The 16,080-nt window shown below is 34.9% G+C and overlaps 1 protein-coding gene across 5 annotated transcripts in view; it reads right to left on the reverse strand.

Moving 5' to 3' along the window:
- The window catches only part of LOC109277827 (multidrug resistance-associated protein 1-like), an 88,036-nt gene that overhangs the window by 43,677 nt on the left and 28,279 nt on the right, over positions 1–16,080 (reverse strand). For 4 of the 5 annotated variants that reach the window (XM_019467742.2, XM_019467748.2, XM_019467740.2 and 1 more), the window contains 8 exons: positions 14,591–14,845; positions 12,270–12,335; positions 9,171–9,308; positions 7,491–7,637; positions 4,911–4,995; positions 4,751–4,817; positions 4,015–4,141; positions 56–232 (listed from right to left, as the gene is read on the reverse strand). In XM_019467742.2, the coding sequence (XP_019323287.2) occupies positions 56–232; positions 4,015–4,141; positions 4,751–4,817; positions 4,911–4,995; positions 7,491–7,637; positions 9,171–9,308; positions 12,270–12,335; positions 14,591–14,845 (1,062 nt within the window). The remainder of the gene's footprint in view (positions 1–55; positions 233–4,014; positions 4,142–4,750; positions 4,818–4,910; positions 4,996–7,490; positions 7,638–9,170; positions 9,309–12,269; positions 12,336–14,590; positions 14,846–16,080) is intronic. The other variant, XM_019467745.2, reaches the window with a different exon arrangement.

A 16,080-nucleotide genomic window follows, 5' to 3' on the forward strand; every position in this document is an offset into this window, starting at 1 on the left:
TAGCATGGCTGAATGGAATTCTATTCCTGCATGTGATGAATTATATTTTCCTTACTCTTTCTCCAATCTCAGTTTGATCTCCATTTGGTAACTGCTCCAAATCAGGAAGGAGAGCACAGGCTTCCAATACTTGCTCATAAAATTGCTTCTGCATGGTGGAGCCAAAGAGAATGTTTTCTTGTAAAATGCAATTCTGAATCCAGGCCTGCTGGGCAACATAAGCCACGGAACCCTAAAAAGGAAAGAAATAAAAGAAACACTCCTAACAAGGGAAAAGAAAAAACATTGCATGTACCACATTAAAGGAACATAAACATATTTAGTCCATGGTTTTGTTTTCTTTTAACTTTAAACTGAATTTTTACAGAACTAGGTTATTTCTTAAATATAAATATATCCTATTTGCATTTTAATTTTATATATGTTTATTATAGGCCCTTTCAAATGAGTTACTTTTGTGCTTTTTTTATTTACTTTCTCTGTAGTTTCTATCAAAGTTATCTGTCTTTGGTGGAGTTTTCTGGAAGTAGAGGCTGAGTGTATTAGCTCCAGCAGCCATTATAAGGTACCACAGACTAAGTTGCTTAAACAACAGAAATTTCTTTTCTCACAATTCTGGAGGCTAAAAGTCTGACAAGCTGTCAGCAAGATTTCTCCTGAGGCCTAAATCTCTAGCTTGTAGATGATTCCTTTCTTGAGTTTTCACATGGCCTTCTCTCCATGTGAGTATGTGTGTCTTAATTTCTTCTTGTAAGAACATCAGTCATATTGGAATAGGGCCCACCCTACTGACCTTATTTTAATTTAATTGCCTCTTTAAAGACCCTCTCTCCAAATACAGTCACATTCTTGGGATTAGGACTTCCAAATATCTATTTGGGGGTGGGAGGTTTGGCCCATAACACTAAGCCTGAAGTACAGGTTGCTCACTTGGGATCAATGCTTGTGGAAGAAAACAGGGTAGGAGGATTGGGTAGATGGAAAAGTCACACTGTGATACAGATCCCACAAGGTTTTGACCAACCCCCCAGAGAGACATAGAGGAGTATTATCCATCAGAGTTGTTCTGTGTTAGGCTAAATTGGCCTGACCTTCAGGAGTGGGGCCTTAGCCAGGCCAACCCTGAATGAGCTGGCTTGCTATATGTATTCCCACAGCTGGGAGGCAAGCCCTTCCTAGAAGGGGGATCTGGGTGGCACATCTGTGTCTTCCACATACTCACTGTTCCTAAGTTTATTTTTTGAAGATTTTATATCTCAAAATGATTCCTGAATATATGACAGTCTGCTGCATAAAATATCCTTTTAACTAACCCTTCTTTTCTTAGAAAGGACCCACAGTATTTGAACTAGAGACTTACCTTTCAATCTACCCCATGGACTCTATCCAAACATTGATTTTAAAGAATTTATTTTGACTGCTATGTGCTGTACAATAATGCAAAACACTGAACGTACTTTTTGACCTATGAACTTATGCGTATGTATATAACTATTAACATTTTGATTTCTATCAGGTACTTTAAAGATCCAAGATTAACTTTAATTCTTCTTTTTTCAGCATGTAAGACATGGAGTGGCTTTTGATCCAAAACAATGTAATTCTGATCCAACTTGATCTTGAACACAAAGGTGATTGCTCTTGAATAACCTTTAATTAGAATAATACTAAATCAATTCTCAAGTGATAAAGATTTTGAACACTTGCTATGTATTTGGCAAGATAAGGGGAAAGAGGATGAAAAACACAGGAGAAAAAGGCTGAAGAACAGCAAAAAATGGCACAAAATATAAAACAGAAACTAAATACTACATTGAGAGGTATAGACTCGATGTACTGGTATAACTGGAACTACAGAAGAGTTGATCCATTTTCACAGAGATGTAAGTTTTTCCTTTAATTTTTATACTATTATTTTAATTTTATACACAAATGAAAATGGGTTTTTGTTTCATTTTATTCTTAATAATAAAACCACAATAGAAGATTTGCTAATTCAAAAATGGTCTTCCAAATCTGTAATGTTCCATCAAACAACACCGAACACTGAATACTCTGAATAAATAGTGCCTGGTGTGAACCTTTGATACTGAGAACCAGGAGACCAGAGGTTGAACATTGTAACATGATATTCCTCAAAAAATTCTCATGTGAAACCTTGAGGAACAGAAAGATAAAACACAAAAGCACCTTGTAAACACAAAGTGTCACGTCTATTGTTATGATTATTATTACTAAATCAGAGATAATAAGAATGATAGTTATAAATTTAGTATTAAAAAAGTTTTGGGAAATAATTCATATATGACACCTCATGTCCTGCCACTGCTCCAGACCAAAGAACTTTCTGAAGGACAAAGCGGCCAACTATACTGACAGACAATATCTGCTCTCTTCCACAAGCTTAGCTTAATTTAAACAAAGGGTTTCCTCTCAGCTTTATAATTAGGAACAGCATTGTTATGGTTTCTTGCATAACCATGAACATTTTCTTAATTTCAAACCCTCAAAGGTATCAGAAATAATCTTTAAATCTTACCATGAGAGTCTCAACAATCATAGTAAAGATAACAATAACCATTAAAATTCACAGGGAGCTATCTGACTCTGCCAAGAACCAGGCTAAGTCTTTGCACATTAAAGCATTAGATGAAACCCAAAATTGATATTGTTGTTATCTTGATTAATTTCTAATTATTTTTCAAGATCAAATAAAAGGCTACCTCCTCTCTAATATTTCTAACTCTTCAAGGCAGAATCTGTTGTTTTTTATACTTTGATCCATTTGTTTATGTCTGATTTAAATACTCGTCATAATTAATTTTAGTATCTCTCTCACTGGACTATGAACTCTGTAAAAAGAGGGGTATGTCATATTCGTGTTTATTTTGCTTTACTAAGTATCAAGAACACAGTATGTGTGCAATAATTGCTTGGTAAAAATAGCTGAAGAGACTAAATGAAAATAAAGTCAATATGATAATCACAATATTTTTAAAGGACACTCATTGGCCTAGGATATAGTACAATCATCTTCAACTATAGACAAAAGGCTGACTGCAATTGTTATGAAGAGCACAGGGTTACAAACACAATATACTTAAGGTTAAAAAGTAGGGGTATTCATTTCAGTATAATTGTATCAGAAAAAGTCCCAGACATCATAGTTGATCCTAAAATAAGTAACAGTAATGCTGAGAGAGAATAATAAATGTAGAACTATTCATTGGAGGGCTGGAATCAGGAAAGATAAAAGGATATGAGGAAATACATATTATGAAGAAAAAAAAAAAGAGTTGGAATTGATTCTTCCTAGAGAGAAAACTGTGAAGAAACTGGTCTCACATCCATAGAACTTCTCCATCTTATCAGAAGTGAGGAGTAGGTTAGTATTAGGTTAGTATTTTATCCAAGAGCTAGTTAAACCTAAGAAAAAACTCATTAGATAGTCTAATGTTTCAAAAAAGAAACAGCTGATTAAGAACCTGTTGAATTCTTATTCCTATTGACCTTTAAGAATAGAACAAAAGGCTTGGAGTAGTCCTCTCCCTAGTCCAAGGGCTGAAATTTAAAAGTAAGCTATTAATATTATTATTTTTCTGATTTTTTTCTAGGTCAAAAATCCTACCCATGAGCAACTACAAGACTTCTTAGAAATGTGGCTGTAATTACTTAGGGAACTTTGCAATGGATGATAATTAGAAAGCAAATCAAATTAAAATATAAATCACATTAGTTTCTCTATAATTGGTTGCAATTCAGTTAATATCATCAAACAATTACCATAAGCATTCATAAATGATTTGCTAAAGTATTTGGAGGACAGAATGCTGTTACTAAGCCATCCATAGCTAATCAATTTTTGTGGAAATTGAAATGTTTGTTACAAACTAGAAATGCCCATTACATCCTTGCATCTTCAATTTGATTTGATAAATTCTTAGGACACTAACCATGTGTTGGCTATGGCCTATTACACTAGGAGATAGAGAATGAATGTATTGTTGGCTCTACCTTTCTTTGAACAACTCCTGTAAGTTTCTCCATTTCCCCAAGCATGGCAGAAAGCACAGATGATTTTCCAGATCCAACTTGCCCTATGACAGCCACTAAAGCTCCTTCTGGAATCTTTATGTTCAAGCTGCATGACAAGAAAAGGAGAGAGTTGATATAGGAAGTTCTTGTTACAGTTTTCAATGTATATTCCTAGATAAATTAGAGCATCATCCTTGAAATTGCTTCTATTCATATGAGACTACACTATTCTATGAATACCCAACCTTTCAAACTGCGAACAACAAATGCTACAGAGGAAACAGAGGAAATGAATAGAAAGCAAGAGAGGGAAAAAAAAACTATAAAAATGAAAGGTATTGTGAGAGATTTAAATAAAAAGCTTTGTAAATTTCAATGTATTCATCTTCTGCTTTAAAAACTCCAAGAAATATGGGGCAACTGGGTGGCTCAGTCGGTTGACCAGCCGACTCCAGCTCAGGTCATGATCTCACAGTTCATGAGTTTCAGCCCCGCATCGGGCTCTGTGCTGACAGCTCAGAGCCTGGAGTTTGCTTCAGATTCTGTGTCCCCCACTCTCTCTGCCCCACCCCTGCTTATGCTCTGTCTCTCTCTGCCTTTCAAAAATGAATAAACATTAAAAAATTTTTTTAAACTCCAAGAAATAAAAATATGGAACATTATAGAATTCAATGCTAAAATATTTTTTGTTTTTAATTTTTCCCAAATGACTTACTTTTTAAGTACTGGAATCCCTGTTTTATCCCAGGAGAAGGAAGCATTTGTAAAACCAATGGCATGATCTGAGAAGAAAAATAAATACAATGGTGCATTTTAGAGCCAATTACCTTCAACCCAGAAGTCAAATAAATATTGAAGGCAGAGAAAATGCTGACCTCCTATGTAGTTTGTTTCAATATTTTGAGGAAGAAGCTCCTCAGTGTTGAGAAAGTCTTCCAACCGACCCAATGATATTCTTGTCTATCAGAATAAACACAGATGGAATTTATTTGGGGGTCAAGGAGAGCTTCAACTAAAAAAATTTTGTTGGGACTCTACAGTATGATTAAAAATATTTGATGCAAATGGAAGATATTGATATAAATTTTCAGTTAGCATAGTTTGAATTATTTTAATGTTTATAAATAATTTAATTCCTAAAAAGAAAGAACAGCTTCAAGGATCAAAGACCAAAACAAACATCATATATGCAGGAAGGCATGAGAAAAAGAAACAAAAACTACTCCTTAACACTCTAGTAAAGCCATAATGACTAATTCATTAATTATTATAGAAAGATTAGTTTCCAAAAGCAACTTCAGAATTGTTCAATGAGTTCTGCTTCTGAGTATAAAATGATAGTTTTGGCAATAATAACATTTAGTTTTAGTAAAAAAGCTATAAAATGCTTACCTACAATTAGGATAAATAAAATCAATTTTGTTTTCCTGAAACTGACTTACATGAAATCTCTAGTATGTTTTTATTCACACTATGCTAGAAGATATCAATTGTTAGTGGATAAGATGTACTGGGCCACCGTTTTGTTTACCAAGTGCGGCATATAGGTATGCCTCCTTTCCTTTCTTTCCTTTCCCCTTTCCTTTCCTCTTCCCCTTCCCCTTTCCTCTTTCCTTCCCCTTCCCCTTCCCTTTCCCCTTCCCCCTCCCTTTCCCCTTTCCCCTCTCCTCTCCCTCTCCCTCTCTCTCTCCCTCTCCTCTCCCTCTTCTCTCCCTCTCCTCCCTGTCCTCCCTTTCTCTCTCCCTCTCCCCCCTCTCCTCCCTCTCCCCCCCTCTCCTCCCTCTCCTCCCTCTCCCTCTCCTTTCCTTTCCTTTCTTTTGACAACTGTTCTCCATATTTATTTAGTGAAGGCAGTAGTGTATCACTAGGAGTTGGAGAACACTTTGAGATACTAGACCTTTAGCTAGATTCTAATTTCAAAACCAAAACAATATTTATTCTAAGAATGGCATTTTTCAGAATGCCATGAAAACAAGTTGTTAGAAGCATCACATCAATAGTACTTCTATGCCCTCTGTTGGTCATTATTAGTAAAATAACAACCAGAAAAGGTATGATAAAACAAAAATGGATTACTTGGTATTCACTATATATTTATTCAAATAATATACTATTACTATTATAATTTTAATATAATTAATATAATTTAATATAATTATTGCCATTACAGTTACTATTAGTAACTATAAGTTACTATTTACTTAAATAATACAAAAAAAATTTTTTTAAGAGAGAGGGCAGAAGTGAGTGAGGGACAGACAGAGAGAAACTCATGAGAGGCAGAGAGGGAGTGGAGAAAGAGAGAGAGAGAGAGGTGGGGCTCACCAGAAGCGGGACTTGAGCTCACCTAAACCAGGGCTCAAACTCACGAACCGAGAGATCATGACCTGAGTCAAAGTCAGATGCTTAACAGATGGAGCCACCCAGGCACCCATCAAATCATATAAAAATTTAAAGGCAAAGTTCATAGATTAAAGAGCTGGTTCCAATTAGCAAAGCTTCACTTTGCTTATGAACTCAGACTTGAGGAAGAGGATTCAATGGAGGCCACCCAGAAAATCGAAACCTGACATTCAAAAAATTTAACACAAAATCTCAGCGCAAAGGAATCATTCTCCACATTCCCTGTGGTTTTAGCAGCTTTCTACTCATTATAATAATATTAAAAGAGCCCCCAGTGACTGGAGATTACAATAAAGATCTGCTGAAGCAGATACCTCATACATGGTTTGTTGGCAGACTGACATTATCAGTGCACTTGTTTCCCTGTCTTATTCCTTCAGTACAGATGAAATGTTGCTGAACCCTGGAGAAACATTCATATCAAGTTCCATACAAAGCATCTAGCAAAATATTTTTTCAACTGAAAACATAAAATGAGACTTTTGATGGCATTATGTCTAACACTACCTTTTAAAAAGCTAAATAAGGGGCGCCTGGGTGGCTCAGTCGGTTGAGCGGCCGACTTCGGCTCGGGTCATGATCTCACGGTCCGTGAGTTCGAGCCCCGCGTCGGGCTCTGTGCTGACAGCTCAGAGCCTGGAGCCTGTTTCAGATTTTGTGTCTCCCTCTCTCTGACCCTCCCCCGTTCATGCTCTGTCTCTCTCTGTCTCAAAAAATAAATAAACGTTAAAAAAAAATTTTAAAAAAATAAAAAATAAAAAGCTAAATAAAATAAACTAACACTTAGCAATGAAAACAATATCCTATATGGAAACACTTAAAAGTCATTTTGATAGGAGAAAAGCATAGGCAAAGAAAACATGATTCCTTCGATTCGTTAATGTTCCCTATTACTCATTAATTCGGGGAGATTAATTTTGAAGGCAGTGTAAAACAACAACAAAAAGTGAAATAAATACTAAAAAAAGACACAGAAGTAAAATGTGCAAAACCACAGACTTCAGTAGATGAATGAATGACTCTTCTAAGGTTTAAGCATATTTTGGATGTACCTGGACCACAGCTGAGATCACCATTGGTAAATCAAACAAAGGAAGCTTCAAAATATTAAACAAAGACATAGATGTGAACACTTTAGTGGCTGTTAAAAAGTTTCCTTCATCCAATAAGAAATAGATGCCAAACGTCGCCATGGACACCTAAAAAATACAGACATGTTCTTTCCTTCAATTATTCAGTGCTAACAACAGTATGAGTTAAAGTCCCCCAAAATAGGGGAAAAAATGTTAAAACCTTTTTTATTGTTGTTTACCAAAATCCAGTACTATTCAGTATGATTGCTGAAGAATATAAAATAATATTTAGACAATACAATTGTGTATCTTAGAAAACGGCATCCTTGAGACCATGTGGCCCAATTCCCTTCTTTCAGATATCATGTTCTTACTGGAATTATTCCCATTTAAAATGTGTATTAATGCACTGTCTGTGTAGAGCCTGTTGGGAATTCTCTTTCTCTCTCTCCCTCTCTCTCTCTGTCTCTCCCCCTGTCCAATCTCTCTCTCTCTCTCAGAAGAAATTTACTTAAAAAAATTAAAAAATAAATAAAATGTGTACATCTTTTTTTTTTAAGATGGAGTATTATGTAAATTTATTTTCCAATGGTATATGTATACACCCGGACTCATATGTAATGATTATACTTTCTGTGAGTCATAAAATTAACTGAAGAAAGTATGAATAAATCATGGCTCATAACATTTATATTTACTTTTGTAAGTGTCATTTAGAAAGGGCAGAAAAGTTCATATATGCATGAGAATATGCTGACTATCATGTACATAGGACTTATCTTAAGCAAATACTTCTTGGACATTTTTACCAAAGAATTCCAAATGTAAATATCACTTTTATTTTCATAATACTCATATATTTATCTAAATAAAAAATAATAATATTTAAAATTGCCAACCAGGGAGACATATGGAACTTCCCCTGGCCCCCATCACCACCAGGAGTGGTAACTTTGATTAACATTGATGCTTCAGCTCTATGTGGTCTGGTCTTCCTTTGGCTTTCAGTCATCGCTTTACACCTCAAGGCACTTTATATTCTAGTTTAAATAACATGGAATTCCCAACACTTACATGGTATGACAGAAAGAGAACACCCTCAGTTCATATCAATTTGCCTCCGAATATTAATCCTATAACTTTGAGGATATTACCAAAGTAGAATGGACTTTCATTTCCTATTGTGAAATGAGAAAAGCAATGCCTTATCATTGCAAGAATGAAACAAGGCAACCTCTATTAACTTGTCTGGCATGCTGGAGAAGCACTCAATAATTCTTCATTCCCTTCCCAACTCCATATAGTATGCCTTTGGGTCTTGCTTAATCACACCAATCAAGGAATTTTATACCTGAAATGAAACTCTTAAATGCAGGTTATACTGTTTAAGGATAGAAAGGCAAGTGGTCGATCTGTGAGAAATTTGTAAAGAAACAAAATTGTATTATAGGTAAAAAATACAGACCAATGAGAATGCATATACTTTCCTCTTCTTTAAAACTTCCATTCTCTAATCTACATAAATCAACGACTGCATTTCATGAAAATGTTATTTCAGATACAGAAGACTCCACTTTGGACACCTTAAGTCCAGGTAATTTGGAGGTGATCTGCAGATCAAATTTGAAAATCAAAACAGGAAATATTATACACACTCACCAAGAATGGAATGCAAGTTAATGTCAGCATAGAAAATACAGCAAGATACCCAGCTGATTTTTGAACTTCTAACTCCTGTTCTCGAATTTCAACAATCTTCTTTTTATAAGAGGGTTCCCATGCATAAAGTTTGAGGATCTGTAAAGGATGCAGACAATGACTATTTGATAAATCAATATCATGTAAGAAATAAAAACCTGCACCCATACAAATATACACAGTATACTCCCCCGGCCCCCAACATACACACAACTGTAAAGTATTTTTAAAAAAGACATTAAACTCATAAAGCAAATAATACTCCTATTTTCACCTGAGTCAAATTTTTCCTGGGGCTCCTGGGTAGGTCAGTCAGTTGAGCATCTGACTTGGGCTCAGATTATGATCTCAAGGTTCATGGGTTCAAGCTCCACGTCAGGCTTTGTGCTGACAGCACAGAGTCTGTTTCAGATTCTCTGTCGCCCTCCCCCTTTGCCCCTCCCTTGCTCATGCTCTCTATCTTCTCTCCCTCAAAAATAAACATAAAAAAAGTATTTCCTTTTATTATGGGTTTTTGGGGGGTAGATGGCTGGGAGTAGAAAATCACCACCTCTCCAGGTTTATGTCCTTCTCATCCACCAATAGCTTATTCCTGAGCCAGACTTCAGCAACATCTCAGCTCTGGGCATGAGCCCCACAGTGTTTCTGTCTAGCTTAATATTAGTACTCTTCCTGCTGGTTCAGCTCTCACTTCTGTCCACTCCCATTTCCCAATAGCTATGCTCCTTTCTATGGCCTCTCAATTTCTGGAAGACTGATGGCATGGGACTTCAAGCCATTTTCTGAAAGGTGACTAGTGTTTTGAGATTGTAAACTGGAATATATAGAGTCACATACATCCTATTGCTCTGTTTCTCTGGAGAACCCTAAAAATCTCTCACTGGCTTTGTGAATTTAGACATGACACTTAACTTCTCAGAGACTTTGTTTCCTTATTTGGAAAATGAAGTTGAGAAGTTATTTTCTTGGGGTTCCTAAGAATCGTATGAGGAAACAGATCCAAAGTGATCATTACAGCATGTGGCACGTAAACATTGTTCACTAAATGAGAGCTATTATCATTATCAGAGAGAGGCTATTGCATCTGTTTTCTTCCCCCAAACCCCAGGGATGCTGACGGCCCACACCTTCAAACTATCCTATACTTTAAACTTCCCTATACTTGGTCCTCTACCAGTTGTCTAGTATATTCACTGCTGGAACTAATTTCAAATTTTTGACTTTTGCTCAGATATCTAGGAAATGTTCTTTTATTTTATCTACACTGTCCCAGTCTTACTGATAATACAAATTTCCTTTTATGAATATCAATCTTTATTTATTTATTTATTCATTTAGAGACAGAGACCGTGTGAGGGAGGGAATAGAGAGAGGGAGAGAGAGCACGAATCCTAAGCAGGCTCTATGTTGTCAGCACACTGCCCGAAGCAGGGCTCAAACCCATAAACTGTGAGATCATGACCTGAGCTGAAATCAAGAGTCGGACGCTTAACCAATTGAGCCACCCAGGCCCCCCCCCAATATCAGCATTTACAACCTATAAACATACATTGCTACACTTTGTATGAATGCAGGGGTTATCAATTAACCCACTGAGAAGTACTGGATGCATTAGGATCACATTACTTTGGGGGTGTATGACCTTATTACAGAATATCAGCTATTCAGTAATTTAATCTGAGTTAAATTTCAGAGCTACTTAAGGCTACTCTTATATTCAGATAAGTAAGTGAATCATATCAGTCTCTTTTCAAGGTATCTTTAACAATGTCTTTCACTTCAGTAGTTTTCAATTTTGTGAAAGTTCTACACAGTACAATAGAGCAGAATTTTTAATGATTCCTAAAGTGAATCAATGTGTACATATAATGGGCATATCCTATGTTTGTAATGATAAATGCACAAGACAGAAAATTTCCTATGCAATTGTCAATTCCAGAAGGAAATTCCATGTGGGCTTTACAAATTTTGTCCTTTAGAAAAAATCTAGGGGTTCCTGGGTGGCTGAGTAGTTAAGCACTGGACTCTTGGTCTTGGCTCTGGTCATGATCTCACAGCTTGTGAGTTTGAGCCCCACATCAGGCTGTGTGCTGACAGTGCAGAGCCTGCTTGAGATTTCTCTCTCTCTCTCTGCTCCTCCCTGGCTTGCTCTCATTCTCTCTCTGTCTCTCTCTTTCTCTCAGAAAATAAATAAATAAACATTAAAATTTAAAAAAAGAAAAATCTGATATGGTATAATCTAGGTGAAACAGAATTTGAAATTCTATCTATCTATCTATCTATCTATCTATCTAGAAAGTTCATGAGGTTGCACTCTTTTATGATAGAGAAAATATTAGTGGAATGGGGGGTAGCTTTCTTAGGGATAAATAATTTATAATTTATAACATACGTTTTGTAAAATAACATTTGTATGATCATTTCCATTCCACCTAAAAGAACCTGAATGACATTTCATCACTTTCCCCATATAAACTTGCCTTCAACCTGATGATAATGTCATTGCCACTCTTGCCTGCCTCATTCCATCTCTTCCACACAACCCCTTAAAACAAGTTATATGTTGTCTCTTGGGGATCTTTATGTTTAATTCTTGGGTGAGAAACAAAAGGAAAATACCTGCATTTTATTTGGTTTCATTTAAATGCTATTTTAACAGTAAGAATTCCTATACATGAGACTTGAAATACTCTGCCAACAATTACGCGCGTGTGTGTGTGTGTGTGTGTGTGTGTGTGTATACCTATATATGTGAATCAATGTGTACATATAATGGGCATATCCTATGTTTATAATGATAGTGTTGATGAATGTTTATAGTGTAGTAATGGTGAATGTTTATATCCTATGATATAATGGTAGATAATGTGTATCCTATGTTTATATGATATACTCATATGTATTTTTTGCATATATATATATAAATATATATATTTCATTACTTTCCTTAAATATATATATTTCATTACTTTGATATTGAGAATGGTAAAAAATTCATTTATTCACTAACATTACTGTATTCTAAATAGTGAAATTAAAATCACATTCCTTTTATATTACCTTAATTCCATGTAAGATTTCATTGAGTAGTTTTATCTGTTTATCTTTGTTCTTCGTTTGACTTTTCTGTTTAAGGGGAAGAAAATGATAGCATATTTGACAAAGGTTGCTAATAATTTAACTTACTTTGCTACAGCTTTTTAAAAAAATACAGTCTCTTCCCTCTATTTTATATAATATTTAGTTGAAAACCATCATAAAATATTCATATATTCTTTCATTGGTAAAGGTACAAATTAGTTATAAGTAGATATCTTAAAACTTAAAAGTAGCCAGCAGTAGAATAAGAGCAAAGTGCATACTTTACAAAATAGTAGAAAATTTATTTATTTACATGTAATTTGTTTAAAATTGAATAAAAAAATAATATCCATCCATATTCTATTTAAATGGGATTAAATTCCCCAAATTTTATCAATTATATATATATATACATATATATTTATTTATAACAGAATAAACATAAAAGTCTGTATATTATAAGTATACTATCTTGAGTATTAATACTTTGGAAATTAAAGTGATTAAAATGGATATTTTCAAATACTGATTCTTTTTTGGCAAATAATAAGTACTGTATTTGTATATCTAACAAACTACACACTTACAAGTTACTATCCATAATACTATTTGTGTGATTAAAGGCATATTTTCTGTTTAGTATATTTGTACATAATATTGTACTCTCTTTGAAATTTCCCCCAAATGTATTTCAATTCATAAAAGTTTGAATTTAAATTATTTAAAATCTAGAATTTTTAAAAGCTAGTTTAAAAATATTAATTATAATACAAACTTGTTATTCTAAATACTATTGTGTTAGTAATTCATAATTATTGCATAGTTATATGGTATTTTCTAGTTTTCATCTAAAGACTAGTCATCTTTCTAGTAATTATTTGGTAATAATTTTAGTAATTATTTGGTGATTGATCTGTATTTAGAAAATTCAGAAAAATATAAAAGAAGGTGTAAATCCTCATCCCTTAAATGTATTCAAGTAATTAGTGAAAAATCTCCCTCCTTCCATTTAATTCTACTCTATAGGTAACTATTCTTAAAAGACTGGTGCTTCATCTCTAGATTATTTCTATGCCTATAAAAATTCATTTATATCTAAATCTGTATCATTTCATTTAGTATTCTCTATCACACCCATGTCATAGGTATATTCACATTTTAAAAAATTTGGGGTGCCTGGGTGGCTCAGTCTGTTGGGTGTCAGACTTCGGCTCAGGTCATGATCTCATGGTCTGCAAGTTTGAGCCCCGCGTCGGGCTCTGTACTCACAGCTTAGAGCCTGGACCCTGCTCCACATTCCGTATCTCCCTCTCTCTCTCTCCCCTCCCCCACTCATGCTCTCTCGCTCTCTCTCTCAAAAATAAATAAAGGTTAAAAACATAAAAAAAATTGGGTTATGTATATGTACATGTATGCATAATATACACATATATCTGCATACATAGGTTTCTTTATTTTCCCCCTAATATGTGATTGACACATTTCCATGTCAGTACATAGATAGTGTTAATCTTTTATCCATTTAAAAAAATAAAATAAGTGTCATAAGCAATACACCTGCATGTGCATGTGTGTGTTTACTTTAACACATGAAACCATTCGTCCTTCCCCTTAAACTGTGGTTTTTTGGTGCAGTAAACTATGTCCTGTTTCTCCATTTCTACAGTATAGCACAGTCCACACTGTCTGGTACATGGCAGACGTCAAATAAGGTATTAACAGTAAGATGAATGAATGTAAAGGAAGAATATTAAAATTATTTCAGTTAATCGCTTACCAACTACTTTCTGGATGTAGTCACTCCTTGCTTACTGTAACCCACCAGCCTCCCTGCCACTCTTCAGACAAAACAAGCACACCCTTATCTCTAGACTGTGTGCACACTGTTACTTTTGCTTAGTGAATCTTTTTCTCAGACATGTACATGGATTCCTCCCTTACCCTGATGATATATCATATCCTTCCTGAGGACTTCACTACTCCTGTATGTGAAATGGCACTCTGTTACTCTATCATCCTAGCCTAATTCGTATTTCTTCGTACACAAATTAACATCTGACATTGTGTTATTTATTCATTTCTCAATGCCTTCTCCTCCAATGAAAGCTGGAACTCATCAGTTCCCCTCACTGCAGTACTTCAGCACAGAACAGATGTCCAATCGCTGTTGGTTGAATGAATGAATGACAAAGTTGGGTTATTTCCACATATACAGAATTTGCCAGATGGTTATTGTCAACACAAGTCAGAAAACGCGGCTTCTGTTTGACACGTGTAACAGGATGCAGTCTTTTTCTTACCTTTAGCTTTTTTACTCTAGTTGCAACCAAAGCATTTATTGGTATAACCAACACCAGGACTGCTGTCCCTGCCAACACTGCTGGACCCAGCTCTTGCCAAAGCAGTGATACGGCCATCAGGATTTGTAAAGGGGCTGACCAAAGGAGATTGAGGTTTGCGGTCAAGTCCATGAGCTGCTGGGCATCTGCTGACATCAAGTTAATAACTTCCCCAGTTGAAAACCTCTTTCGTGAGACATTAGATAAAAGTAGGGCCTAGGAAAAAAAAAAAGAAGCAGCAAAATATTTAAGAGTTCTGTAGAACTTGGGGCATTATTATCATCAAACAATGGTAACTTTTAATATATATTTTTAATATATTTAGGAAAATGTACAAGATTGTTTATGTATTAGGATTATAAAATATTGAGAACTTTTAATGTTATTACATGAGGAAGATACAACTATTGATCAAAACATATAGTTTTAAAATTCACTGCATATTGGTAGAGAGTAACATTTGTATTCCCAAGCAAATACCTTCACTAAGAACCCTCTACAAATTGCTGATTACAAAATTAAAAAAAAAATCTGTTCTAGGGGTGCTTGGCTGGCTCAGTATGTACAGCATGTGACTGTTCATCTTGAGGTCATGAGATCAAGCCCCACAATGGGTGCAGAATTGATACACAAAAAAATCTATTCTATATTTTTAGCATTGAGGATCTTCTCTATCCGTTGGCACCCCTAAAATGCTAAACCATCTAAATTTTATCAATACAAAGTACATAAAAGAATCAATAAATATCTAATGAATGCTGATGAATAGTATTATGCTTAAAACTAGAAAATTTAAAAATGACACTATCCTAATTCTCAAAAAGATTATAATCTGGTTGTGGAGTCTACTTACCACCCCCCCCACACACACACATATACCTCCCACACAGAATGATAGTAAGTATAAAAATAGCTAAGAAGGGCTATGGGAATTTAGAAAGATAAAAATATTGGAAAGGCTTGGTGGAGCAGATGGAAATACATTTTTTCTTCCAAGGCCCAATTCTCACTTTGTCTCTATGCACATTATTTTAATATTTGTATACTGAATTCAATATTCCCAAGTTTAATTATTGGTAACTCTTACTAAGGTTGATGTTAGAAATTCATTTATTTAATGCTCCACTCATTTAAAATTCCCAGTGAAATGAAAAAATAAACTGCAAAAGTAGTGGGGAATTGGTATTTGTACTGGAAGCCAGGCAAAAGTTCATTCATATGCCAAGAATTTTAAGGAACGTCCACTGCACTGATTTAAAGAGGGACAAGATAGACAGCTGGGCTAACAAGAGTAAATGGGATATCGGAAGCACTCAAAGTCTATTTTTTTCAACAAATGAATAATAAAAAGCCAAAGAAAAGGCCCATATTAAAAATAAGTAGGTAGGACTTTCAGTGGAACTCTTCTATAATTCCTGAGTTTAAAACAGGAGGGCTTCATGTAAGAGGGA

This window comes from Panthera pardus, unplaced genomic scaffold, assembly GCF_024362965.1.
Source record: "Panthera pardus isolate Hobbes unplaced genomic scaffold, ASM2436296v1 HiC_scaffold_16, whole genome shotgun sequence".
NCBI lineage: Eukaryota > Metazoa > Chordata > Mammalia > Carnivora > Felidae > Panthera > Panthera pardus.